Source organism: Lytechinus variegatus, chromosome 8 (assembly GCF_018143015.1).
Source record: "Lytechinus variegatus isolate NC3 chromosome 8, Lvar_3.0, whole genome shotgun sequence".
NCBI lineage: Eukaryota > Metazoa > Echinodermata > Echinoidea > Temnopleuroida > Toxopneustidae > Lytechinus > Lytechinus variegatus.
Genome location: NC_054747.1, coordinates 14486409 through 14513555, shown reverse-complemented (window position 1 = coordinate 14513555; position 27147 = coordinate 14486409). Strand labels below are relative to the sequence as shown.

At 37.7% G+C, this 27147-nt stretch overlaps 1 protein-coding gene across 3 annotated transcripts; it reads right to left on the bottom strand.

Annotated features, from left to right (window-relative positions):
• Positions 1 to 26285, bottom strand: LOC121420030 (double-strand break repair protein MRE11-like). Of its 3 annotated transcripts, none has more exons than XM_041614555.1 (19): positions 26214 to 26285; positions 22239 to 22310; positions 21210 to 21354; positions 20684 to 20844; positions 20219 to 20306; positions 18482 to 18623; positions 16264 to 16378; positions 15150 to 15335; positions 14375 to 14540; positions 12205 to 12285; positions 10671 to 10797; positions 8340 to 8443; positions 6655 to 6822; positions 4699 to 4764; positions 3677 to 3845; positions 2884 to 3041; positions 2045 to 2115; positions 1528 to 1564; positions 1 to 815 (listed from the first exon to the last, which is right to left on the bottom strand). In XM_041614555.1, exons 2-19 carry the CDS (start codon positions 22289 to 22291, stop codon positions 741 to 743), a joined length of 2112 nt encoding a protein of 703 aa, XP_041470489.1. In that variant the 5' UTR covers positions 22292 to 22310; positions 26214 to 26285; the 3' UTR covers positions 1 to 740. The 3 variants fall into 3 exon arrangements, with proteins under 3 accessions (XP_041470489.1, XP_041470490.1, XP_041470491.1); XM_041614556.1 differs by having other exon boundaries at positions 26209 to 26278; XM_041614557.1 differs by lacking the exon at positions 26214 to 26285 and adding an exon at positions 24512 to 24591.
• Between the last annotated feature and the right edge of the window lie 862 nt (positions 26286 to 27147).

The window sequence follows — 27147 nt, the reverse complement described above, 5'->3', positions numbered from 1 at the left end:
GGAAAGACGACAAAGTGGGTGTAGACCAAGCGGCAATTTTCCAAATAAAAGCTCATACCTGGAATGGTAAAAGCCACTTGTATACAAAAAAATTGTTGGTGAAGTACAATATGTATTTGTCTAACTCTAAATCTATGTTGGCAGTTATGTCATAGATGCCAGATTATGATTCATAGATATAGATCGACTACAGTGCATTTCAAGGTTGTCATTTCAAAAGTGCCAAAGGATGCCTTTCTACAAGTAGTTCTGAAATTATACAGTGCCTCAAAAAATGGGGGTCTGCAAGGGCAATCACATATTGCTTCAGAGATGCACTTTTGCTGAGGCACTGTGTAAAGTGCAAGGCAAAGAGCAGCGCTAACAGTCTGGTACAATGTCCCATCTTTGCATTCTCAGACCATAGACAAGAATGGGTTTTAGTACTGAGATGTTAGTACGGTCTCTCCCTCTTTGCTTGACTCCTATAAAAAGACTGGTTAGATACCAGATCTTTGCATTCTCGGTCAATAGGCATGAATGGTTTGGTAGTGTTGAAATGTTAGTACCGTCTGCCTCTCTTGGCTTGACTCCTGCACTAATTTAACAGATTTGTAAGATGTTGTATCTTAGCATTCTCAGTCCATATAATTCTTAAAGTGCATATTTCCATCATTCAAACTGCAGTGCTAAGACTGGTAACATGTCCTATCTTTGCATTCTCAGTCCATGGGCATGAATGGGTTTGCTGTGTTGAGATCTTAGTACAGTCTGCCTCTCTTAGCTTGACTCCGGTTGGACGAGCTCATTGCACTGAACGGGTCATCACTGTCATTCTGTAATTAAAATTACAACACATTCAAATGAGTTTGAATTCACACAAAAAGGACAACTGTGAAGAATGTGAAGAAGAAGAAGAAAATGAAGAAGAATAAAGAATGTGAAGAAGGAGGAGGAGAAAGAGAAGGGGAAAGAGAGAGAGGAGCAAGAAGTAGGAGGAGAAGAAGAAGGAGAAAAAAAGAGAAGGAGTAAATGGAGAAGAAGAAGAAGAAGGAGAAAAGGGAGGAGATGAAGAAGGGGGAGGAGGGAGAGGGGAATAAGAAGATGAACAACAGAACAAGAAGCAGAAAATAAAGAAATTGAAGTGTGATCTACTTCACTCGACCTCTACAACACATACATGTATAAAAACAGTGACATGAAATTCGTTCTGGCAAGGAGTCAATGTCATTTGCTCCGGTCTTGATATCTCAGAGGATATAGGGTTAGAGTTAGGATTGTAAGTGTTTGGCCCGGAATAATATAAAGAAAATAATTAGGAGTTATTTAGGTTTGGAGGTTAGGTTTTATGTTTGGCTTTAGCATTCAGATCAGATTTTCCATCGGAGTAATTGTCGCCACAGCAAATATCATGGAACCATAAAAACATAACATATAAATCATCTGAGGTAAACCGTTACATTTAATTCAAAGAGATGCGATGGCAGATTGGCAATCAACCGTTTGAAATCCAAATTTGTGAAAAGTGTTTCTAGAGTTCATTCTTACCTCTGAGGAGTCACTGATTTCGATCACTTTGTTTGACCTAGCAAGCAAACAAAAAAGAAGTATCCATTAAATAATAAAACAAATAATACATCAAGAAAAATATTTCTATGTAGATCTTTAAATGATCCTTACATTTGAATTTTTAACGTGTCAAAATATTTGGAATTTGTCGCAATTCAAACAGCGCCAGCTCAAGTCTAAGAACTACTCATACAGTCTCTGACGCATTACCCAGGATTTAACATTTTTCAAAACAAATACCAACTAGAATGATTATCTATTTCCCAAAATTTCATACAAGACTTGAAAAGAAACAAGATGTTACAGTATGCCTCCAGGCAATTTTTTTTTCGAAATAAAGGAAAAAAAAAATCATAAATCAGAATTTACAAAATATTTCTGGTTGTTTTTAGAGTTTATGAATGAAGGGTACAAGATATCCTATTAAACAAAATGAAGACAAAGAAGAAAAATGAGAAAAGTTCCTAACAGACGGGTTTGCACAAAAGACACTTACGTTGTTTTCCTTTTAGCTGTTTTATTGTTTCTTGACACTGGCATGGAATCCATATCATCGTCATCATCATCCTAGGAGAAAAATCATCATTATCATCATTGCCATCACTATCGTAATCAGTGTTGTCATCACCTTCACAATAATAATCATTCCTCGTCCACTTTCTCCTTCTCATCATCATCTTCTTCATCATCATCGTCATCATCATCATCATTATCATTATCATCACCATCATCATCTTCTTCATCATTATTTTCATTACTATCGTAATCAGTATTGTCATCATCTTCACAATCATTTCATTTCATTTTATTTTACACAAATCAATCAAAATACAACAAAAAACATACAACTCATTCCGAAATAGTATGCATAATTACAATATAAATGCAGATTCTAAGTGGATGGACCTAAAGTAAAGCAAAAAATTGTTGTGGATAGGCCCTTAACAAATAACTAATCCGTGATCATTGATAGCTTAATAGTGTTATAGAAAGAATAGAGCTGAGCTCGGAGAGAGTTACAGAAACTAGACAAGGACGAAAACGGAGAACGTTACAAAGAACAGGGACACACAGATTATTAGACAAGACAAGGAAGACAAAGCAAAACAAAAAAGACAGAAAGAAGGAAAGAAAACCTGTCTATTATATTGCTGTTCACAATTGCAACGTTTAAGTATGACATGAAATTTTTGTACAGAATTGGTCGCATGCCAATGAAATAGAAAATAGTAGACGGGTCCTTTGTAAGGGTATCATCATTCCTCATTATCATCAAAATAAGACAGAATCATCATAATCATCACCATCGTCCTTGTACCTTCATCTCAATCTCACCTCAAAGGCAATGGCTCCCGGCTTGGTCCTGTTGCTTGATAAAGGTGCGTTTGCAAAGGATGTCATCAGGAGGCTCTGTTTGGAAGCTGCCGACCCTCGACTCGATGAACTTTGACCCCTTCCTCCTCTGCTACCCCTGCCACCTCTGCTTCCTCTACCTGTGCCCAAGTTTTGCATAAACATGTAACATGAATGATGATGATAACTCCCACAAAAATGTAGAAAAGTATCATTCAATATCAGACATGAACTTGATATTTTCCCTCTGCTTAAATTGCCATTGATGCTGATTTGCTGTTGTTCTCTTTCTAATTATCAGTCATATGATTAATAAAACCTACGTTTCAAAATAACCGTCAAGTGTTTTGTCTTCCGCCCGCCCCGTTACTCCCTGGTAGTGACAAAGGAGTCATCCCCATTGTTCTTTAGTACTAGTATTGTGCATAACTATTCCCCTCATCTTCACAGGGCAATTTGAGTCATACCTCTTGTGGTGCAGACAGTTGCCCCGACTTCCTCCTGCACCCTCCTTGTAAGCACAAAGAGGTTATTCCCAACGTCCCTTTTTATCCACTACACTATCCTATTATGCAGGCAACTTAAAAAAAATAATTCGGGGACTACTTTTCACAAGTTACTGTCTAAACCTGCAACATTCAATGAGCTTTAACACAGACATGAATGGGGATTTCCAATGCTCTGATGAGCATTTCGGGTGCTAAATTGCCCATACCCCCCTCGTAACTTTTTTGCTATCCCCCCCCCATTTCCACAGCTTGCTTTTGCTTCATACCTCTTGTGGCGGAGCTGCCAGCTGCTCCTTTTCCTCTCCCGCTCCTCCCCCTGCCACGCCCTCTGGACGAGGCGTCTCCATTGCCCGTCACCATGCTATCGTCGTCACTGTCTCCGCCGTAGTCCTGGGAGTAGGCATCCGGTCTCTGACTTCGATCTTCATCAATGGCCTAAGGTTGGTGAGATTTAATAAAAAAGTAATGATTATGACAATAATTGTTCAAATAACTGTTGCAACATGCAGGACACAAACAAACTACAACCATTGGGGTTATTTATTGTGGGGGCGGAGGAACAAAAAAACCTGTGGCCAAATACCGGTACATGTACATTAGACTGAGAGGAATACCTAGAATCAAAATTGCCTCATACAAAAATGGTAAAATACAACTAAGAGCCGCCTTTCAAATAGGTATTTTGCATCCACCATTCCCCCTCCCTCTCCAAACTCCATCCCGCATCATTGCAAATCTATGCACACCACGGGCCGTGGAAGGCTTTTGAAAGTGGGGTGGGGGGCTAACCATGCAAAAAATCACAATAAGATGGTAATTTTTATGTTTTGTACACTGTTTTGGAAAAAATGTGGGGGAGGGGCTGAAGCCCACCCAGCCATCCCTTCCTTCCCCCCCCCCCAGCCCCTGCACATCTAAAGATGTAACTTACCAAAGAATGCATTTTTTAAACTCTATTTTAATATTGGGTGATTTCAAGTCCGGTGTTGGCCTTGGTGTTGGTGTTGAAATTTTGATTGCTTCCCCTTGCTCCAAAACTTACTCAGAATTTGTAAAACTGTTCCAGATCACATTATTGACATCTAAACAACTAGTGAGTGACTTCTCGGGACCAACTTCATTTTATGTTTGGTGTTATAATCATGTAAAAATTGACCTAACACCAACACCAAAAGGTCAACACTGAACTTGAAATCACCCATTGTAGCCAAAAGCTAGAAGTCATGTATTTCGTGTGCATCATCCACTTCCAATAACTTTTGAATTGAAAATAAACGATCTCACTTACTGCTTTGACTTCATTGGTGACGTCTGCTTCACTCATTTGTCTTCTCTCCTCTTTAAATCGATGCAGCTAGGGGAAAAAAAATACAATCACAAGCAACATTATGTATCAGCTCTGAATAATGGCAAATACTGGCAAAGGGTCTCGGTATCTTGATGAAACGTTGAATACATAATCTTTGAAGTGAGCAAAAAAAAAAGAGGTATGGCCACAATCAAATCATCAAGCAGCAATATTATTCAAGCAGGGTTCCCACAGAAATTTGAAAACAAAATTACATGACTTTTCCCAGACTGAATTGCTGCTTTTAATGACTTCCTTTCTGGCACGGTTTCCAAAATCAGACATGTTACGATGGCCTCCACCTCCCCTCACAGCCATCCATTCCACCCACTATCTTTCTCATGACATGTACATCTAATATCATTTGTATATGGGCTGTTTCTGACGAGGGTACCATTTTCGTTTCACCAACACCCAAAATTCAAAAGTATCTTCATCACAATTCCATGACTTTTCACAAATTTTCAAAATTCCCTGACTTTTCCCTGATTTTCCATGACCACAATTTTTTCCAGGATTTTCCATGACAGTGGGAACCCTATCATGGCTAACAAACATTCCTAATGAGTCTACGTAATTTTGTCAAAACTTGAATAATCTTGAGCTTTATTTTGTAAGACCTTAACACAGCATGTGGAGCGATGCAGCCAATATTCCACGGTGATCCGAAGTCACTTTAAAACAATTACAAACAGAAAGAAGAATTTGTTAGAACGCGTAAGGAGTGCTTGTTGTTCAGAGGTGATTATCTCCAATAAATGGGTTAAAAGACAAGTCCACCCCAACAAAAAGCTGATTTGAATAGAAAGAGAAAATTCAAATAAGCACAACACTGAAAATTTCATCAAAATCAGATGTAAAATAAGAAAGTTATTATATTTTTAAGTTTCACTTAATTTCTCAGAACAGGTATATGCACGTCCTGGTCGGTATGGAAATCAAGGCTGATGACATCACCCACTCACTATTTCTTTTGTATCTTATTAATAATAATAATAATAATCCGCTTTTATATAGCGCTTAATCCATCGGAACAACGTTTCTAAGCGCTTTACAGATATATTATTACCCTGGTCATCGGATTCAATCAGTCATTCCCGCACACAATGTGTGCACATCCTCCACTCCCTGGGGAGTATTCCAGTCAGTCGCCTGTGAGGCACACACAATACTGGACAAGCTACAATGACTTTCACATCCTACCGGGTACCCATTTAGCACCTGGGTCGAGAGTGACAAAGTGTGGATTAACGCCTTGCCAAAGGACGCCAGACCGCTGTGGGATTCGAACACACGACCCTCTGTTTACAAGGCGAGAGTCAGAACCACTACACCACGGATCCTCCACATAAATGAAATATATGAAATATTTTTATTTTCTCGTCATTGTCATGTGAAACGAAGTTTCATTCCTCTCTGAACACATGGAATTCCATTATTTTAACATTTTGTGGTTCAGGCAAGGAGGTCATAATTGTCAAATTTGTAAAAATTGAAATATTGTATTATTCAAACAATAAAAAACAAAAGAAATAGTTAGTAAATGAGTAACATCATCGACTCTCATTTGCATATCACAGAGTTCAGCATAGAACTGTTCTGTGAAAAATAGGTAAAACTTCAAAATGTCATAATTTTTTATTTTACATCTGATTGTGATGAAGTTTTCAGTGTTATTCATGTTTGATTTTTCTCTATTTATTTAAATCAACTGTTTTTTGGGGTGGACTTGACCTTTAAACGCAAGGACAGATTAAGGTTTCCTAGATGATCAGAAATGGACACACATGGGGATGGATTTACTATGATATTCATAAAGGTGTGATCAATACCTACAAATGTAATCTTTAATTCAATTAAATCTACATCAAACATCCCCCGATCATAAATCCCTACCTCGTCGTCGATGTGATCTTCCGTTGTTCTCCTGGTCTTGAGTTGACCCTGTGTTTGCGTCAGCTGGTGTTTAACGAGGGCTTGGATAGCTTCCTTCTCTTCCTTGTCCACATATTCCCGGACGGCTTGGCCCAAACCCTTCTCCGACAACAGTTCCAGCTGTTTTGACTACATATAAACAAAGATCAAAGATACATGTATATAAATACGTATTCCCGGACGGCTTGGCCTAAATCCTTCTCTGACAACAGTTGAAGCTGCTCTGACTTTATATAAGCAAAGATCAAAGATATATAAATATGTATTCCACAAGGGCTTGGCCCACACCCTTTCTGACAACAGTTCTAGCTACTTTTACTACGAGCAAATGAAAGATGGGTTCAAGTTTTTTCAAGTTTCAAAATTTATTGATCAAAATCCACACATATTGGATCCTTCTCAATTTAAAAAACAAACACTTATATGTACAATTACAGTGAGACACAAAGTTACAAATAAAATATATAAATAAATATGAATACAAAATACAGAAAAATTATGGTTAACAATCTTCATGTTGAGCCCTAAAACATATTCGATACATATTCAAATCAATAATTGACCTCTTATAGCATGGGTAAAATTATGGGTTTTTTCTTTTGAAAGTTTCTTGCCCGATGAAAGATGATAAAAAAACATTAATACAGAGCAATCTGCATAAGGAATATAGTTAACATCATTTAGTTGGCATGAAACCTTACTTAAAGGAGAATGAAACCTTTGGATCAAGATAGCTTGTTTGAAAACAGAAAAATCAAAGAAACAGATCAACGAAAGTTTGAGAAAAATCGGACAAGTAAGAAGAAAGTTGAATATTGCAATCACTAATGCTATGGAGATCCTCACATTGACAATGCGACAAACATGTGTGATGTCACTCTTGAACAACTCTCCCCATTACTTTAGTATATATTTCACTTAAATTGCCTCTTTTATTACATCTATCAGTAGAACATGTATTCTTTCTATAGGAGGGCATGTAATACAGTTTTAAAGAATACATCATGGATAAAGAGTTTGTATCACCATACGAAAAAGCAAAAAGACACATTTTCAGGGTATTTCATAGTCCATCAAAGGGAAAGTTGTTCATCAGTGACATCACACATCCTTGTCGCGTTGCCAATGGGAGGATCTCCATAGCATTAGAGATTGCAATATTCAAATGCTCATAACTTTCTCATTATTTGTCCTATTTTTCTCAAACTTTCTTTGTTCTTATTCTTTGATTTTTCTGTTTCGACACAAGCCTACTTGTTCCAAAGGTTTCATTCCCCTTTAAACATTACACTAAAAAGGTTCTCAAAGTATATATCTCTATACAATTCATCTATTAACATTACACAAAACCAGCATATTATATTATAAAAAACATATTATTTCTATTTTAATGAAACAATGTTCCTTGCCCCGAACTCCCTGTCTAATAGATCATATTTCTCTCTTAGGAACTGTTCTGAATATTTAAATAAGTATTAAATCAATGGAATAAACCTTCCAAGAATTCACCTAAAGTTGAGCACATAGATGTGAAATGCCTTTCCAGAGGATCACTGATGCTTTACCAGGGATTTGAATCATGATCTTTGCATTGCCAATAAGTGAAAAAATATCATTAGGACTACTTATTTTAAGGGTAATTTTACCTCTTCTGTTTCTGAGAAATACTTCCGGACAAGGTCTTCAACTCTTTCTGTTTCCAGGGCTTCTGGCTTGAGGAACTCGCCCAAGTCTTCTCCAGGTTTGGTATCTACAATAAAAGTGAAAGTAACATTTAGTTACATTTTAGTTGAAACGCAGTGCACATAGCACCTCCTCTGCTATAGCCAGGGTGATTATGCTACATTACTGTGGAGTGCTTAGATAAAGTAATTGTTATTATAACAGCCCTAACTAATTGTTCATAGACATAACATGAAACTTTTATTTTGGTTAGCTGTCTCAACTTCATCATAAATAATTCATCACTTTTAATGGATATTACATGTACATATGAAATTATTTAATAGACTTCCCCCCCCCTCCCGCAATCTTTGTGACATGTCAATTTTTTTTTACCAAGATAGGGGAGAATTCTGGTGAGCAATTCATCAACATTTGTTGTCTGACAACTTTCCTTGACTCTGATTTGCTTAGAAGTGCTGTTACTATGGTTACTGTGGGACAAAACAGGATGACAATGATGATGCACAGCATTTGTATAGCGACATTATCTTTCAAAGACATTCAAAGGAGCAATTTTGGAGGAGCCAGCCAATCTGGGTCGCCAAGAAGGGCGCGCACACAGAACTGTGACCCGCAGGTCTCTCCTCCCAATATAACTGGTTGGGGGAATGCAGGTGGACCACTACACCGGGGTTTCCCCCAACTCACCAGAGCACAATTTCACACAGAGCAATGATAAAAAAAGCAAGAAACACAATAATAGAGACATCCCCCTCCCCCTTCTGCCTCTTTCTCATCCTCCTTTTCCCCCCCCCCCTCTTCCAACTTCTCACCTTCCCTCCTCAGGTATAAAGTCAAAGCCGGCCTCAAGACCACATCTTACCGGCCTTGAATTTGGCCTCGGGCCGAGTCACATGTACAAATCCTATGAAAGGTTTTCTCCAGGAGGTATCCTGATTTGGAAGTATCGGCCTCAACTGCAATACATCCCTGCTCCTCCTCACGATGATGATGAAAATAATTGAGATGCTACTAATGACAATGATAAAGATTACATCCTAACCACAATACCTGTATAACACCATCAACAGCAGCATTTAAAGTCTCTTTTTCCTACTTTGTTCGGTTGCCCCATGAATTGCAGGAGGTCTTTGTTTCTCATTTTCTTGGTGGCTCTCGTCAATACTGTCCTGTCATTTGGGTTAAATGTGATTAATATTTCACACCTTTTTGTCTTCTCTGACAGTTTCCCTCATGTCTTGTGAGGTAATAATAATATGCTTTTATATAGCGCTTAATACATCGGAATGACGTTTCTAAGCGCTTTACAGCGGTCATCGGATTCAATCAGTCATTCCCGCACACAATGTGTGCACATCCTCCACTCCCTGGGGAGTATTCCAGTCAGTTGCCAGTGAGGAGCACACGATACTGGACAAGCTACAATGACTTCCACATCCTACCGGGTACCCATTTAGCACCTGGGTCGAGAGTGGCAAAGTGTGGATTAACGACTTGCCAAAGGACGCCAGACCGCGGTGGGATTCGAACACACGACCCTTTGTTTACAAGGGGAGAGTCAGAACCACTAGACCACGGCTCCTCCACAGGAGGTATCCGACACAGATTTCCCACAGCTACTGAGATTTCCCCAAGCAACGGAAAAAAATCAGAATTCTCGAGAGCCATTGGCCCGAATTCACAAAGGTGGCCTTGAAAACCAACGGTTGAATCCATGGTTTATGTAGATTCCTGCATAAATTACACTTAATTTAGTGTGTATTGGCGCGTGTATGAAAAATGCCCAGTGCTGCTGCATGCTTTTGTCACAGTGCACCAAATTGACGCCCGTTACCATGGTTAAATACGCTATTTCATTCATGAGTCCACTGTTTTGAGTAAATAGTCCACTCTTCAAACAGTGGACTTATGAATAAAATAGTGTGGATAACCAAGGCAACAGGCGTCAATTTGGCGCACTGTGACAAAAGCACGCATCAGCACTGGACATCTCTTAATATAAGTGGTAAAATAAGCGTAATTTAAACATGAAATCTGCATTAACTATGGACTCAACCGTTGGTTTTCAAAACCACCTTTGTGAATTCGGGCCCATTGGGTCTCTTCTCTCCTAGCCACACGAGCATACCAACTCAGCCTACTCTTTCTCATCACCTGCCCTATCGTTTACCAGGTCCATTGACTGCAGGAAGTCTTTGTTTCTCTTTCTCTCGCAAACTGATACCCTGCACATCCATCTGACCATCCTTATCTCAGGATCTATATATACAACAACAAAAAATCCAGCTCACCTTCTTTCTTGAGTTGTACCCTTCTCTTTGTAAAGCGGATAAGATCCTTGGTGTTTGCCACCCGACCAACAAACTTCTGACCAAACCGATTCACATTGAATGTATCGAATCCCCCGCTGTAGTCCACCTGCGGAGAAAACAGTCATTCAGACTAAAGATTATGAACAAAGAAATTTCAAACTGATGACTCTCAAATATTGCATTGTTAGGGTGGATATCAAGGTACTGAGAACTTGCCAATTCAATTATCAACAAAAATCTATAAAACCTTGGGAAATCTAGAATAAAGCAGCTTTCAAAGATTATATCATGAAAGTTAACCCAATGCCCATTGAAACTGGGAGGATGATGTAAAAAGACTATAGGATTTTCATTCAAATTTAAAACCAATGAGTGAAGAACATACACGATGTAACAGCCAAGGGCATTTCTGGATGGGGAATCTCTGCCTTATATTTCAACAAAACTAGGGAGGATTGTGGCCCAGCCAAGGGCATGTCTGGATGGGGAATCTCTGCCTTATATTTCAACAAAACTAGGGAGGATTGTGGCCCAGCAGATTAGTCTCCACAGAGGGCTGTTGGTTTGAATTCCAGCCATGGCTAATTTCCTTCAGCAATAAATTGATCCACAGTTTGCTGCACTCAACCCATGTGTGGTGAATGGACCATTTCTAGATAAATGGCATGATCTAAATACCTATTATCATAATATTAAATAATATCAAGTAATATTAAATAAAAGAGCATTAATAGATTAGCTTTTTTTTTTATTTTAACATACACCTTAACAACGGTGGCACTCACAGAGTATGTGGTGCGTTCATAGCAACAAAAATCATACAACATGCAATAAAAACATAAAAGGGCAGTGTAAAAAATGAAAAAAAATATAAAGAAAATTTAGGAATTAATATTGTGCAGCTACTATGAAAATATGCTACTGTGTATAGCAAAATATATTGTGCATTTCAAAGAACATTATCAGGTGTGAATTTCTTCGCAATTTTACAGATACTCTGTGTGGGTGTTTTAAACTAAAAAGAGCAATTGAGCTTGCCCCCTGAAACTCCAAGATTTTACCAACTTTAAAATGAAGGTGCAATACACGTATAAGCCTGCTGGTTAAATGGGCAATGCTGCCCAAGGTCATGTGCGCTTATGGGATTTTGCCTTTCCCTTACAGTATTTTTGCTCCCTTTTCATAGATTACTACAGGGATAAACTTTTTTTTTCATATTTTCACTAAATTCTGAGGCAATGTACAACACAAATAGCGAATATTCTTATTCGTGCAATGGTGCGAGATTTCGCATTCGGTGAAAGAAAGAGACGCTCTATTCAACTCGGCTAACGCCTCGTTGAATAGAGCATCTTTCTTTCACCGAATGCAAATCTCGCACCATCGCACTCATGCCTATTCGCTATTTGTATACTGTATAAATGCCTATAATAATTATTAGGTGTGCATTCTTTGAAGTTTTACTTATATCGGATAACTTTATAAACTACAAAGTGCAATTGACACAGCTTACCCTTAGTCGAATGAGAGGGAGGTCTGGCTGCTTTCTGTTCCCTGTGTGCTCATCAGCTGCTTTTTGTATCAAGGATTCAACCTGTGTAGAAAACATAAGCAAATACCATACCTACAAATGTGTGGAAATACAAAATCTGAAGTTCTGAGCTGGAGGCCAGGGGGCCAGGAGACTGCCAGCCAGGGCCCCCGCAGTGTGCCCAGGCGCAGAGCTTGCCCCCTGAAACTCCAAGATTTTACCAACTTTAAAGAGTAAGGAAACACAATTTTCAGACTTAAAAGTGATGTATTGAAGGTTGCAAAATATTTCGAAGTATACTGTAGTGTAATGACATTGGGCTTGTGAATTTCTATCGTTGTTCCTATTTGTTTTTCTTACAAGAAATTTAGAAGTGTAGACATCTAGATTTTTTGCCATTTTGAAAGCTGAAAATCTGGATGATCCAGTTAAGACCTCGGCCCCATTGCATATACAGTACTTACCGGTAATATAAAATTAACTTTGCCATCGAATGATTGATAACTACCATGGTAACAAGGCTGATCAGCCAATCAAAATCAAGGATTCCATGAAAGACACCAATGACAAAGTTACAGTGGCGTACCTAGGATTTTCAACAGGGGGGGGGGGGCAAATTTGTATGCCAAAAAATTCGACAAGCAAAAGAAACAACAAAGGTCTTCAACCACAAATAAAGGATTAGTACCAGAAGATAAATTAGACAAGAAAAAAAAAGGAAAAAAAAGGAGCGACTCGTCAGTGGGGGGGGGGGGCAGTCTGCCCCCTCTACCATCCCCCCCCTGTAGGTACGCTAGTGCAAAGTTACCATAATGGTAACTATTATATCATGGGGCCATGGACAGTTGGAAGGTCAGTAACAAGGTTGAAATCTAACTGATACTTGATTTTATCAGCCCACAGACAAACAGAAACCTAGTTTGATTCTTAGTGGAACATGTAAAATCCTCTCCATCATAATTTATTATTTGGTAAGGATCCTCTATATCATCAAATCCATGCAATTGCACTGTTGCATATATTTCTAAGATTAAAAAAAAAAAAAATTGTGAATGTATGAAATTGTCTACATCATGGTCTGCGTTTGCAACGATCATACAATCGCATTTTTTCATTTCATTTCATTTGATTCCACTTTTAAAACAAATATCATAATATACGTACCAAATGTGGTCATAAACATAGTGTATCAATGATAAAATTAAGTATCTAACATAATTTTTTAAGCATAAGGTACACTACAAAATGTAAAAAAAGTGAGGAGCCTAAATAAAAGCAGAGCTTTTCGATAAGCCCATGGGATATGTCTTACAATTTTAGAAAATTTGCCAAACCTTTTGGAGACTGTTAAAAGTATATTTGCACAGAGCTTGCCTCTCTAAGAAGATTGACAAATATGACGATGCCTCCCACTGACAAAAGAAACTCTATGGTCTGTTTAAAAAAAAAATTCTTGACCTTGGATATTCTGTATGCAATTCATGATGCTAAATCAATAGGAGTTGCATAGCCCCTAATTTCTGATACATAGACGTTTCAAAAGCAGGTAACTATATATTTGCACATAAAACAATGAAACATTTTCATCATTGAGAAACTCACTCCACAGAGTTGCTTGTTTTGGTCAGTAGATGGCAGAAGAGATTAATGGCTAATGTTATTAATAGGAGCATCAAATGTACCATGGTATAAAACCATGGTTTATACAGGTTTGTGCACATAATTACGCTTATTTCATTGCTTACACTAGAAAAGTCCAATTGTAAATGCATGCTTTTGGCACAGGGCCCCTAATTGGATAATAGGAGAAATCTGCATAAACCATGGTTTTGTACCATGGCAGAGCTGCCAACCTGAACAAGAACATTTCAGTATTTTCAAGGCTGAAAATCAGTATTTTGGTGAGGAAATTAGTATTTTCACAGGAATACCATAGGACAACACTTAAACTGAAACTTTAGAAATCAGTATTTTGCATGAAACCATCAGTATTCTTCTCTATTTTCAGTACTAAATACGGAAAATCAGTACTACTTGGCAGCTCTGCCATGGTATAATCAAAACCTCTTTCAAGAATATTTGCCTTTTTTACAGGCTGCAGAGGGGCACTGCATACAAAAATAACCAAGGCATTACATCTGCCACCATTTACCTTTTCTGTACAGAATGCAACAGTTTTCTCTGTGATCTTGACATCGTTTGGATCGAGTGTGGTGTCTTGGAGGGTGATATCCTCTAGATAGAATGGACGGACGGTCTCAAGCTTGAGCTTAGTGCACTTCATGGCCTTACCGCGAACCTGCAAGAGACCTACGTGTCTTTGGGTGGAAAGGTAGAGAGGGTGCGAAAAAGGGAATAGAATATAATAAACACAGAAACTAGGAAAATACAGATCTGTGTTTATGATTCCATGGCCTTAACACTAACCTGCACTATTTTACCTTTACCTTGATAACAAAATTATAATATTAATAATTTTTTGCCAGAGGATACAAGGCCCTGCATGCAAGGAATTAATCCTGCCGGGTACCCATTCACCTCACCTGGGTCGAGTGCAGCACAGTGTGGATAAATTTCTTGCTGAAGGAAAACACGCCATGGCTACGATTCGAACACACGAACCTCTGTTTCAAAGGCGAGAGTCAGAACCACTAGACCACAACGCACCCACAATTTAGTCTCCACTTTCAAGAGAGAGGCTGCTACTTCCCAAGAGATTTCCACTTTGCAAGAAGAATATGAATAAACTAGAATATACTTCACACTACAAATCTAAAAAAAAAACAGCCATGGTGAACTTCAGGGAATATTTACAAGAGAAGGGCAAGGATATGGATGTCAACACAAAATTTCAATATATGGATATCAACACAAAGTTTCAATAAGTTCAACAACAGGAAAATTACAAAATGAAAGCTTGAACTCACTTTGGCACTGCCTCACCCGGCGATAATGATGTGGCTATACTACTACCAGGTTGACTGATGAAGAAATTCTGTGATGCATTCCATACGGGGTCAATCAGGCATTCGTGCTCGTGACCCCAAATAACCAGGTCAATAAAGTTGTCAAGGAACTGCTCGGGTATGTAGTTGTGTTCTCCATGTTTCGCTCTGTAATGGAAAATACACATTGCCGATTAAACCAATAAAGTAGGAGAAGATGATGATTACCACGAAAAGGGGAAAAGGGAAAGAAGAAGCGAACGCACGAGAAAAAATAAAATTGTCGAGGAACTGCTCAGGGATATAGTTGTGCTCTCCATGCTTTGCTCTGTAAGATTAAGTTGATAAACAAAATGAAAAAAATAAAATAAAATCCATACTTCATTGTTTAAAACTGATGTCATCCAAAAATTAATTTTGCCCAATTGATCATGGGCCCGGCAGCCACTGAGCAGTACTAGATTGATGTTGCTCTATCCATTAAATCTTTGAACGCCAAACAGGGTAGCAGCAACTCCCATCTAACAGCAAAGGCTCGAACTCCCGACCTCCCGGTTGTATGCGGATCCTCTACCAACTGAGACAACACATCAGTAAAGATGAAGATGCAGATATAGAGAAGAGAGGAGGAGGAAATTTGAAGATCGTGACTAACAACAAAGAGGAATAGGGGAATTTCAACAAGAAAAACTAAGACAATAATCTCAACATGAATCAAAATGTGCAATCCTAAGAATCTGGTTGGTGTCTCATAAACCTGTTTGTAAGTCACGAGTGACTTTACGAACGACTGGCGATCCTGAACACCAATGAAAACCTGGTGTGTATCATTTACAACAAAGAGGTATCATCAGTCGTTCATAAAGTTGTTTTGTAAATTATTGTACAGGGCCCCATCCTTGCAAGCTTTGCTTTTCTTGGGGTCCTTCCGATTTTCATTTATGAATTTTGTATGTATTTATTTTGATTGAGCTTTTAATGGAAAATGAATGAACTGAAAACTGAACTTACAAACCGCTTCATGAAACATCCACCAGGATAAAAACAAGAAAGTTAATAAAGTGATTGTCTCAGCATTTAGTAATAAAAGTATTACCTGTTTTGATGAATGACAAAGATATTAAACCAGGAGTCTGCATTCTGCTTCGGTCTCAGCATGGATATCTTCCCCGATAGAAACATCCGATGAAGACGTTCATCTCGTATGGAACCTGTAACCATGGAAACCGAAGTATTTAATAATAATAGAAAATGAAATAACAATAAAATAATTACATTTATGTACATTTTAATAATAAATGTTAACCTAATTATCAGCAAAGCCCCTTCCGCATTTCGGAATTTTTTTTTTACAATTACATTTGTTTGACACTGAATTTACATACATTACTTGTAGCTTAAAAACTGTATATATTATAATCACACAGAATGGAATACAGACAGTGATAAAAGAAATTACAGGATAACATCACAGAACTGTAAATGTTTCCAGAGGAAACAATATTCATATCATATTGGACGGCTCAGAATAGAGGACTAGGAATATTCCAAGAATTTGGGAAAATATTCCCAAATCACATACGAGTGGATATTGTCCCTAAAAAGCGGAATATGTCTGGTATTCCATGAAATAAAGCCATCCAATACAATTATTATCTATCCTACCCCCCCCCACAGAAAAAATAGAGGGAAAATTTTGATTGAGCAAGTAAATGGCCTCACAACATGAGATCAAATTCGATGATCGAAATGCGTATACATGTATTAAGACGTGCTCTATTGTGCTCTATGCTGCGCATTGCATTGCATTCATGGTTGTATGCGTTGTATACGTCACGTGTCGGCACATGCATACTACACTGTTGAATACGGTCTCACATTGAACAGCAAGTTTGCACCGGAGCCTGTAGGATATTCATCAGATTTGGGTCTCTTTTGGAATACACTCTCATATTGAACAGGCAAATGATGCAAACCAAAATACATGTTTTTGCTGCATCACTTAACAATTCAATTCTTTTTATTTCGTTTCCATTCAAAACATAATACAAAGTAATATAAAGCAATACAAATCAAGTACAATTTTATAGGCAGAGCTGCCAAGTTGTATTTTGCATTTTCAGTATTCTTATCCCCCAAAATCAGTATTTTGACCAAAAAATCCGTATTTTTACCATGAGATAAATATGCATGCATAATGGCAAAGTTCGATCACTTCTTACATTATTTTGTGCCCCACACCGTCGCACACGAGACCGAAAGCTTCAGTCTAGATTTTGGTTGTTCCGCTGAACTGCGTTGGCTGATTCACCCATACATAGACTGAAGAATTTGGAGGCCCGTACGTACAGACAACGTATTAGCAGTAACATTAGATCTAACATTCGACGGAAACCCGTTTTTTTTCGATCGTTTTTTGCACATAAAATCATAAAATATCACATTATGAAAAAGAAATTGCATCCATATTTACGGAAAAATGTATGAAATTCAGAAATATCGTACCGTAGACCGCAGTTACGGCTAATTCGTTTCAAATTATGATCGAAACATTAAACATCGTCATCTTCGATCCTTCCGTCGGTCAACGTAAGTTGCCATCTTGGATGACGTCATCATCCTTACAGACGTATTTACCAGTCGCAAAATATCGCGATTTGAGCCGCTGCTTTGCGCTTGTAAACGTAAACTACATGCGTGCGCTCGGAACTTGTCATCCGCATTGATTCGCGAGCATATCGAAAATTCTAATCGGAAAGCCTTGATGAAAGCATAACTCATTGAACGTAGAGGGCAGCAACACACGGAATACCTTTTCTTCTCTAATTTGTTTTTTCCCGTATTTCATCATGAAAAAGCGTACTGCCGTATTTTAAATTGATTTCCGTATGAAATACGGAAAAATCGTACTACTTGGCAGCTCTGTATAGGGCATTCCTACTTCGTGAAACAGAAAAAAAAACCCGGTATAATATAGAGCATAAATGGAAATATAGATTTAATAACAAGCATTATTTTATGTTACAGGGCTCTGGAGAAGGCTTCATCGGCATTTTTTTGGCCCACGATTTGTCAGAGCTGACAATTTCTTTGATTCTGATTGGCTGAGAAGCACTGTTACTGTAATTCTTGCTGTCAGATAAAAAATCTGACAAATCCATTCATGAAACACTCCCCTGGGTACCGAAACATCATGCGCTTTGATTTTCACAATCGATTGAACACTGTAGTCAAAGCAATCAATCGTAGAAATATGTTCTACTATCATTGCTAAGCTTTTTGTTACGAGGCCCTGATCATTATTAGAATCTTACCCAAGCCAAAGATAGCTAGTTTGGTTGTTCCTTTCTGAAGAAGGATGGGTGAGATCTCTACCGATTCCAGTGAGGTACTCTTCCCAAAGTAGTTTACCAAACCCGACACACTCAGCATGTCCAAAGCACACAGATTACCTAGCTGTAAGAGCAAGTAGAAGGAAAGGATGGTTTTATTTTCATTTATTCATTCTTTATGTATAGAGGCCAAAATAGATGGATTTAGACGATTGTTTAATGATTTGCGTTATATATGTGCATATATATCCTGGGCCCTGCTGTACAAAGAGTTACGATTGATTCGATCCATTGTAACTCTATGGAAATCCATTAGTGTCATAATTTTTTCTATGAAAAATTTGCACAATGTCCTTTATATGCAAAGAGAAGTGCAGTGAATTTTCAAGTAAACAATGAATGCATGAATATACATCACAGCAAGAAAATATTTTGAACAAACATGCATAATAGATGTTGCTGGCCGTCAATAGTTGCGATTGATCAGATCAATCGTAACTCTTTGTACAACAGGGCCCTGATGGGGATACAATGTCAGTGCGTTGCTTCATACATTAACAACTTGTTAAAAGCAATACAAAGCGAATTTACAGCGAAAGTAAGAATATCTTTAGCTTCATTTGGTACTTTGTAGGTCTAACTTACACATTAATATGAATGACGAATTACATAATGCATTATTTCATATATTTTACTATGAAAATTGGCAGGTGTGAAATCCGCCCTATTCCCCCCCCCCCCACCTCTATCCCCTAGGGTGCTACATAAGCACTTGCCTGATTGCCCGGGGCAAGTAAAAGTTACAGTCGGGCAGGTGTTTTGAAGTAAAAGCCAAACCTACTTGCCTGAATTGAAAAAGAAATGCAATATCAAGGTAGACCAGTTCATGTCAAAAGAGGGAAAAAGATCAATGGTTTAAATACCTGCAAAACTTTCCCTTGAAGAGGTAAACCTTTTTTTTTTCAAGGATTTTATCGGGTGAGTGAAATAGATTTTTGGGCAAGTGCTTCTAAAAAGTTATGTAGCACCTGATCCCCAACATCATAGGGGAAGAAAATAACTTTTTTACAGAGCTAATTTCTAGCTCACCGGTCCAATTTCACTACATTGTATTACAGTTTACATTGGAACCTAAGGCAATTTCCACGGTTATTTTTCATTTATCAGGGCTTTTGGAAGCAAACTTGCCCCCTCCCCTATGTAATTCCCCGCCCCCCCTGCTTGACAGGGATGCAGGAAGGGAAAAAACAGTTGATTTACAGGGCTTATGCATTTGTCATTTTCATATAATTTACATTGACTCAGAGGAGATTAAAGAGAAATGCCAGTAGTTGCAGTAAACACTGATTTCATGAGAAAGTCTGTAAAACCAGGATTAATTGACAGTATATCACCGAGGATCCTGATCTGGTACAGTTACATAAACTGACGCTTGACCCGAATCCTGTGCTTATCTGCTAATTTCTCAGCAATTACACAGTTTCTTCCAGAATCCTTTGTCACGTATTGTTTATTTCTACAAACAGACACTTAGGTGGCCATTTCATTGGATTCTGTACGAAACTCATTTTGATATCGTTATCACAACTGGCATGTACCTTTAATGTCAATCATGCTGGTGATATTGGATAGAGTTCTAAAAGTTCTAACTGCTGCCAACCACTGTTTAGTGATAACACTGGTCAATTCAACATTTTGTTTTAGTTTGTGTGAACTCACCCCAGCAGGATCATCATGGTTTCCATGTATAGAGAAGACAGGCATGTCAATGTTCAGGTTCGGATCTTCATAGTTCACATTGGGGAATCTAGTCGTAAACAAGAGAGAAGATCGCTAACGCTGAAAATGGTTAACTTTTGATAAATGATGATCAAATTACAAACTTTTCCCTGGAGTTTGTTACTTGTTAATAGACACTTCAAGTGAGAATGAAAAATTCAACAAATATTGAACTAGGAAACAATTAAGAAACAATTCCCAAAGCAAGAAAGAATCTGTAAATCTACAAGCCGGGATCCCAGGGAAAGCATATAAAATTGTTTAAATGGGGTTTATAATCACTTTGAATCATTGATCCTACCAATGTCACAGGATTAACACAAAAGATTGTCATCGCAAAAAGGGTGCAAATTTTTCACATCCACTATGAAACACCCAAATTAGCTAGCCAAGAACTATACTTACGGACTGGCTGAAAAGTTGACGCTCTGATCGCTGAGAAACTCAATCTGGACCGGTCTGTCTCCCATGCAGTACTTCCTGAAGAGGGTCATGACCCCATGCAAGGACTTCCTTGAAGGTTTGTTTTCATGAAACAGGTCTCCACCAAGTAACACCATGTCAACCTGAAAACAGAGAAGTCAATGCAGATATGATAATAATAAATGCAACTTTAAAAAGCTGGCGACAGAGTACTCACTGCTCAAGGTACTAAGTGGGGGCATCGAGGTCTAGTGATTATGACTCTCGTCTTTCAATCTGAGGGACGCAAGTTCCATTCCTAGCCATGGTGTGTTTTCCTTCAGCAAGAAAGCAAGAAATTTTCCCACATTGTTCTGCACTCAACCCAGGTGACGTGAATAGCAGGATTAATTCCTTGAGTGCATCAAGTGTCTTTAGCAGCAGGAGCTATAGCTGAGTTAATATATAGTATGCCATTGGATAGACGACTAGATAATCAGCGCCTCTAAAACGCTTTATCATCTCTTACCTTGTTTTTGCGAGCCAGCTGAAGAATCTCTTCAAACGTGTTGATGGAGTCACTGTGTCGGATGTTGTCTTTCTCCATGTATCCTATGTGACAGTCCGTAGCTACCATGATCTTGATAGTGTTCGCATCGCCATCCTCAAGGTTTCTGAAACATCAACAGTGAAAATAAAGTAGTGGGAGAGGGTAAACACTTGAGGGGAAAATGACAAGGGGCAATTTTGCCCTGAAATGGTCAAAAGAGCCCTATAAAATCCCCACTCATGGCAATGTTAAAGCTTATCCAATGTGGCAGATTTAGGCAGTTTAGTTGTGTAAAGTAGCCCCAGGAAGAAGTGTCACTTTATGACCAACCGCTTTGTCTACTTCCCATTTGGTCTCATCCTAGTTTGTCTACAAACTATTTGGTCTAGTACTCTAAATGACATTTAGGCCATTTAAATTCAGGTTTAATTTTCAGTTAGGCGATTCCCATTCATCCAATACCCACTTGGTCTAACCGTGTCTATTTGATCTGATGAACCGACATTTGACAGAGTACATAATAAGCAGGCAAGGTGAAGTTACCGGTATACCAGTGCACACTTTTAGACCAAAACCGAGTGAGCATTAGACTATATAATAATTGGAACAAATGGTTACTGGACCAAATTCAGAGAATTCAGAGAATGATAGGGATAGCCAACTTGAGAAATAGACCATCTGCTTGTAAATCAATTTGATACAAAATTTGGAAGAGATGGTTCTTCATATTATAATAAACTACTTTTCTTAAAGTAAGCTAGAAAAAGTGACTAGTTACAATTTACATTGATGTTAGATCGTAAAAAGAACGCCACTTATTTCATAACTCCAAAATTAAGCTTTCAGATTCATCAAATGTTTTCTGAGCCATCCTCAAATTCCTTTAGTCGTTTTTCTACAAGGTTTTGAACTTTTTAACACAACAATATGCTGATTAGGAATAATAAGAATATTACTATTATTATTATTATTCGTCATGAAGTTTTGATAAAAACAAGAAGTGCATACCCAGGTAGTTGCTGAACCTCCTGATCGGAATCTTCAGAGGATGAATTGGCCATTGCAGATTCTGATGTTCTCCTGAAATACGACACAGATTATTATGAATGCGATTAATCACAATTCTAGAGCCCTGTTACAGACGACATACTTTCCAATGTACAATTAGGCACAACTGGGACCTGATTCATGTAACTATTGTAACTTCGCTCATATGGTAACTACCATGGTAACAGGGCTAAGCAGCCAATCTCAATCAAAGATTCCGTCGAAGTTACAATAGCTGTAAGTCTTTGTGAAACGGGACCGTTTGTGATTGTGTGAAACGTTATCATTGATTACAAATATTGTTTCATGCTACATACCCAGATCTAATACAATTTAGTCCATCTGGAAAACTATGTTTTTTCTGCAGCCACTTTAGAGAGAAAGAGCAAGCAGCAAATTCAGCCAACCTTAAGGCTTAAAGGTCAAGTCCACCCCAGAAAAAAAAATTATTTGAATAAATAGAGAAAAATCAAACATGAATAACGCCGAAAGTGTCATCAAAATTGGATGTAAAATAAGAAAGAAATTTCAAAGTTTCGCTTATTTTTCACAAAAAAGTTCTATGCTCAACTCAGTGATATGCAAATGAGAGTCGATGATGTCACTCACTATTTCTTGTTTTTTATTGTTTGAATACAATATTTCAATTTTTACGAATTCGACAATTAGGACCCCCTTGCTCGAACCACAAAAGGTTAAAAAAATGGAATTACATGTGTTCAGAAAGGAATGAAACTTTGCTCACATGACAACGAGAAAATAAAAATATTTCATATAATAAAATACAAAAGAAATAGTGGTTGGATGATGACATCGGTCCCCTCATTTGCATACCGACTAGGATGTGCATATAACTGTTTTGAAAAATTAAGCAAAACTTAAAAATGTTTTAACTATCTTATTTTACATTTGATTTTGATGAAATTTTCAGTGTTATGCTTGTTTGATTTTTCTCTATCTGATTCAAATCAGCTTTTTGTTGGGGTGGACTTGTCCTTTAAGAACAAACAAAGAAGATAAAGACTGTGAGCGATGCAGGGGATCTAGCACATGTACCGTTTATAAATCTTTGAATCCCTGATATTTATCCTTGAACAGGTTAGAATAGATCTTTAAAACAAAATGAAAATCCATATTTCATTGTTTGAAATAGAAATTGTGATTGTGGGCTTGCCTTGGCAGTCACTGTGTAGCGCCAATTCAAGAAGCACATCCGAGAGACCAGTATATTTGGGCCGAGGACTCTGTGACGGTGGCATGACCTTTGCCACTGTGGCAAAGGTCGTTTTTAATTCTAAACTAAAGACAAACGACATGACAATGCAATGTCATAAAATTTCATTTCCCGCCAGCCCATGGCCATAGCATGGCCAGGTCAATTTCTATTTACATTGTCAAGACACAAGTGATAACCGTTGTCTTGTCACACGACTCAACACTCACCTGTGTCGGAACTTTTTTTTTTTTTTCAGCAAAGTTTAAAAAAGGAGAATCTGGAGACAAACTAGTGAGTATTTAGTGCACAAATAAATAAGTGAGCGATGTCTGAGTCAATAGACAAAAAATGGAGGAAAGAGTTCAATATGCACCCCCATCAAAAATAACAAAAGATTGTTGAGACTTCCGGTCTGTTCACTTCAGATTGTTCTATCATTTTTTTACTGTTGGAGTGTTCCTTACCTAAGTTGGGACTCGAACTCACCTCGTGTCTCCAGTCAAGTCTCTTCCCGCTATGCTAGCGAGAAGCGCTGATACTGGAAGGGGTATTTTAACGTTTATCAGCTGATAGTTCGACTCGTCTATACTCACAGACCCTTTACTGACTAAATAAACCGATGTCTATGGACAATTTAATACACGCACTAGATCCTGCTCAGAATTTGACGGAATAAAGCCATAATGTGGTATTTCCACTCCCCCATCATATATTCTATATTAGGGCTAGATATATTATTCTAAACCTTATCCATGTTTTTATTTTCAAAATGCCAAAATGGAATTTAACGTTAGAGTTTAGTTTCGACACTCATCCTACGAACGAGGTTATAAATATAACCTTGTTCTCGGCACTATACCGTGCAATAGTGAAAATATACATTGCTCATTTTCCCCCCATCCCTTGCCACAAAAGCATCGCGAATCAATGCAAACTTGAACAGATGTCTTTATTCAAATTGTTATTTTGACGGAATAGCAATTTAAGTCATCAATATAAAAAATGAATAGAAGCTCACCGATTTCTCTACGTGAACCTCATCCAGCTGCCTCCATTACGTCTATGGTGTTTCACAGTGACAAATCGAAAAAGAAAAAAGATCTCACAAAACCATAGAGGCTTATCAACCCGTTTGGACCACTGACCTCTGAGGTTTCGACAAACAGACTTGATTTCAATGCATTCTAAGGAAGTCACGATAGCCTCAATCAAGACAAATTTGCAATTTTGTTTCGTATCGATAAAATTTGCAATTTAAAATCCAAACCTAAAGGATTTTCATTAAAAAAATAAATAAGATTAAAAAATCTCTTACCACAAAGGCCTATTTAGGGGCAGATCCAAATTTTCAAGAGGGCTGGCGGTGAAGTGTGGTGAAGTTTCAAGTTAATTTTATTTATTTCAAATCCAAACTTAAAGGATTAAAATCAAATGAAATTAAAAATTTTTACAATTAAATTATCACATAAAATGAATGCAAAACAAATCTGTTCTATGGCTTTCAAGGGGATGAATTAAACTAAAAAAAAAAAAAAATTGGAACTTAATAATGTTCTGTTTTATCACTTGAGTTCCTTGCCCCTTTTCATTCTTTTCATATTTCACTCGAATTACTTTTACAATTCTATAAAGAATTTTGTCTATGACTATGCCTCACATACCTCTAGTCCCATCTCCTACCTTTTGCTGTATGGCAAAAGGTCGGGGATGAGGAGTGAGTTTCGACTCTAATTCGAGTCATTGACACTTTCATTTGACATCATCACACATCAACCTTCTTGAACACGTTGAACAGCACTGCCCATCAATCATGCCATCCATCTTAAAGTTAAATATAATTCATCTTGCAGCAAAATGAGAGCGAAAAAAAAACGCAGGGACTTGGTTCATAAATCTAGGCCTATTCAGTTTGGTTGACGAATTCGAGCGGCGCGGCGCCGGAGCCAGAAGTATACCCCTTTCATAAATTATGCGGCTAATAGCAGCATAATTTGGTCGTAAAATCGGAGGAGGGCCAGAGTTATCCGCATTATTTTGATGCTACTATTATCCGCATAATAGCAGCATCGGGACAAGAGTTTGACTTTATGAACGCATTTCCAAATAATGCGGATAATTGCCATGCCGGTGCGGTCACAAGTAGTCTAGAGGACGTAATGATGATTTTTTTAGATATGTCATATACTTCTTCATCATTGATGAAGAAGTATATGACATATCTAAAAAAATCATCATCATTGATGAAGAAGTATATGACATATCTAAAAAAATCATCATCATTGCGTCCTCAGGCTCAAGACTAGACTAGGTCACAAGGCCAGCAAGGACAAGGTCACGCTTTTCCAACACAACAGCATCGGCGGGGTGCAGTTGTCATGACGATTATCCGCCTTTTTCAGGACAGGCGCTCGTAAAAATAGTGCAGATTATTTTCGGAGTTTGTGAAAGTCATTTTTATTGAATTGTAGGCGGCTTATTCATTGGAGGATGGGTTTATGAAAAGGGTATTAGTTACACAAAATCCAGTTAGTGGGACTGCACTGTGTCTGGGAATTTCACCGTTATTCGTTAATCAATGTTTCCATGAATGATACTTTAACAAAAACACATCTCTCTTTTTTAGTTACATAAGGATCACCAGGATCACAATCTAGATTAGCAAAAAAAAATACTTCGTTTAAATAAAAACACTCCATTTAAAGATTATCAGAATACCTTACCACCGTTTGTTATCACTCTCTCGGCTTTGCCTCTGGCCTGGGATTCCCACGAGTTCCCAAATTTCCCGCAATGCAAATTTTTACAGCAAGCAAGCCCTCTACGGTACCAGTAGAAGATCAAAATAATAAAACGTAGATATTTGCAAACTGCATGTTTAGTTAGTCATGTTAGTTCAAGGGCCCTGGGAACGATTTTGTTTTACTGCGGGTGCTTATATAAATTTGAAAATCAATGAAAATAAAATAAAAGATAAAAGATAAAGGCTTCATTTTGGTCCAGAAAAATTATGAAAAGCAAAAAAAATGATTTATTAAATAAATAAATGAATAAATAAATAAATGAATAAATAAATGAATAAATAAATAAATAAATAGATAAATAAATAAATAAATAAATAAATAAACAAATAAATAAATGAAAAAAAAATTAACTACAATTACAACTTAGTTACATTTTTCACTTTGTACACACCTTCCAGAATACCTGGGGGTCGCCTATGGAAAATAATACACCAGCACCCCAAAGAAAAAAAATTGGGTGCTTCAACACCCCCCGCTTTCGAAGGCCATGGTTGATGAAGTGGTGGACGGTGGACTGGTGTCCTGAAAGCACTGGCCAGCGTATAGATTCATTAAATAAATGAATGAATCAATCAATCAATGAATCAATCAATCAATGAATCAATGAATGAATGAATGAATGAATGAATGAATGAATGAATGAATAAATAAATAAATAAATAGATAAATAAATAAATAGATAAATAAATGAATAAATAAATAAAAAGTTCTCAACCAAGAAAACAGGGAGAAAAAAAAAGAAAGGAAAGGGGTTGAAATAGGACGTTTTCTGAATATTTTACGGGCCCTGATTATTTACCAACCTATAAAGAAAATAGCGGTGAGCGCATCCCCCCCCCCCCACTTATATGGG

What these genes read in the sequence shown, in the direction of transcription:
- LOC121420030 (XM_041614555.1), bottom strand. Translation starts at nt 22,291, where the DNA reads ATGGCCAATTCATCCTCTGAAGATTCCGATCAGGAGGTTCAGCAACTA. An exon ending in AGCTGGCTCGCAAAAACAAG is followed by an intron (nt 20,845 to 21,209) that starts GTAAGAGATGAT and finishes CTCTGTTTTCAG; the next exon opens with GTTGACATGGTGTTACTTGG. An exon ending in AAATCAGTGACTCCTCAGAG is followed by an intron (nt 816 to 1,527) that starts GTAAGAATGAAC and finishes TTTTAATTACAG; the next exon opens with AATGACAGTGATGACCCGTT.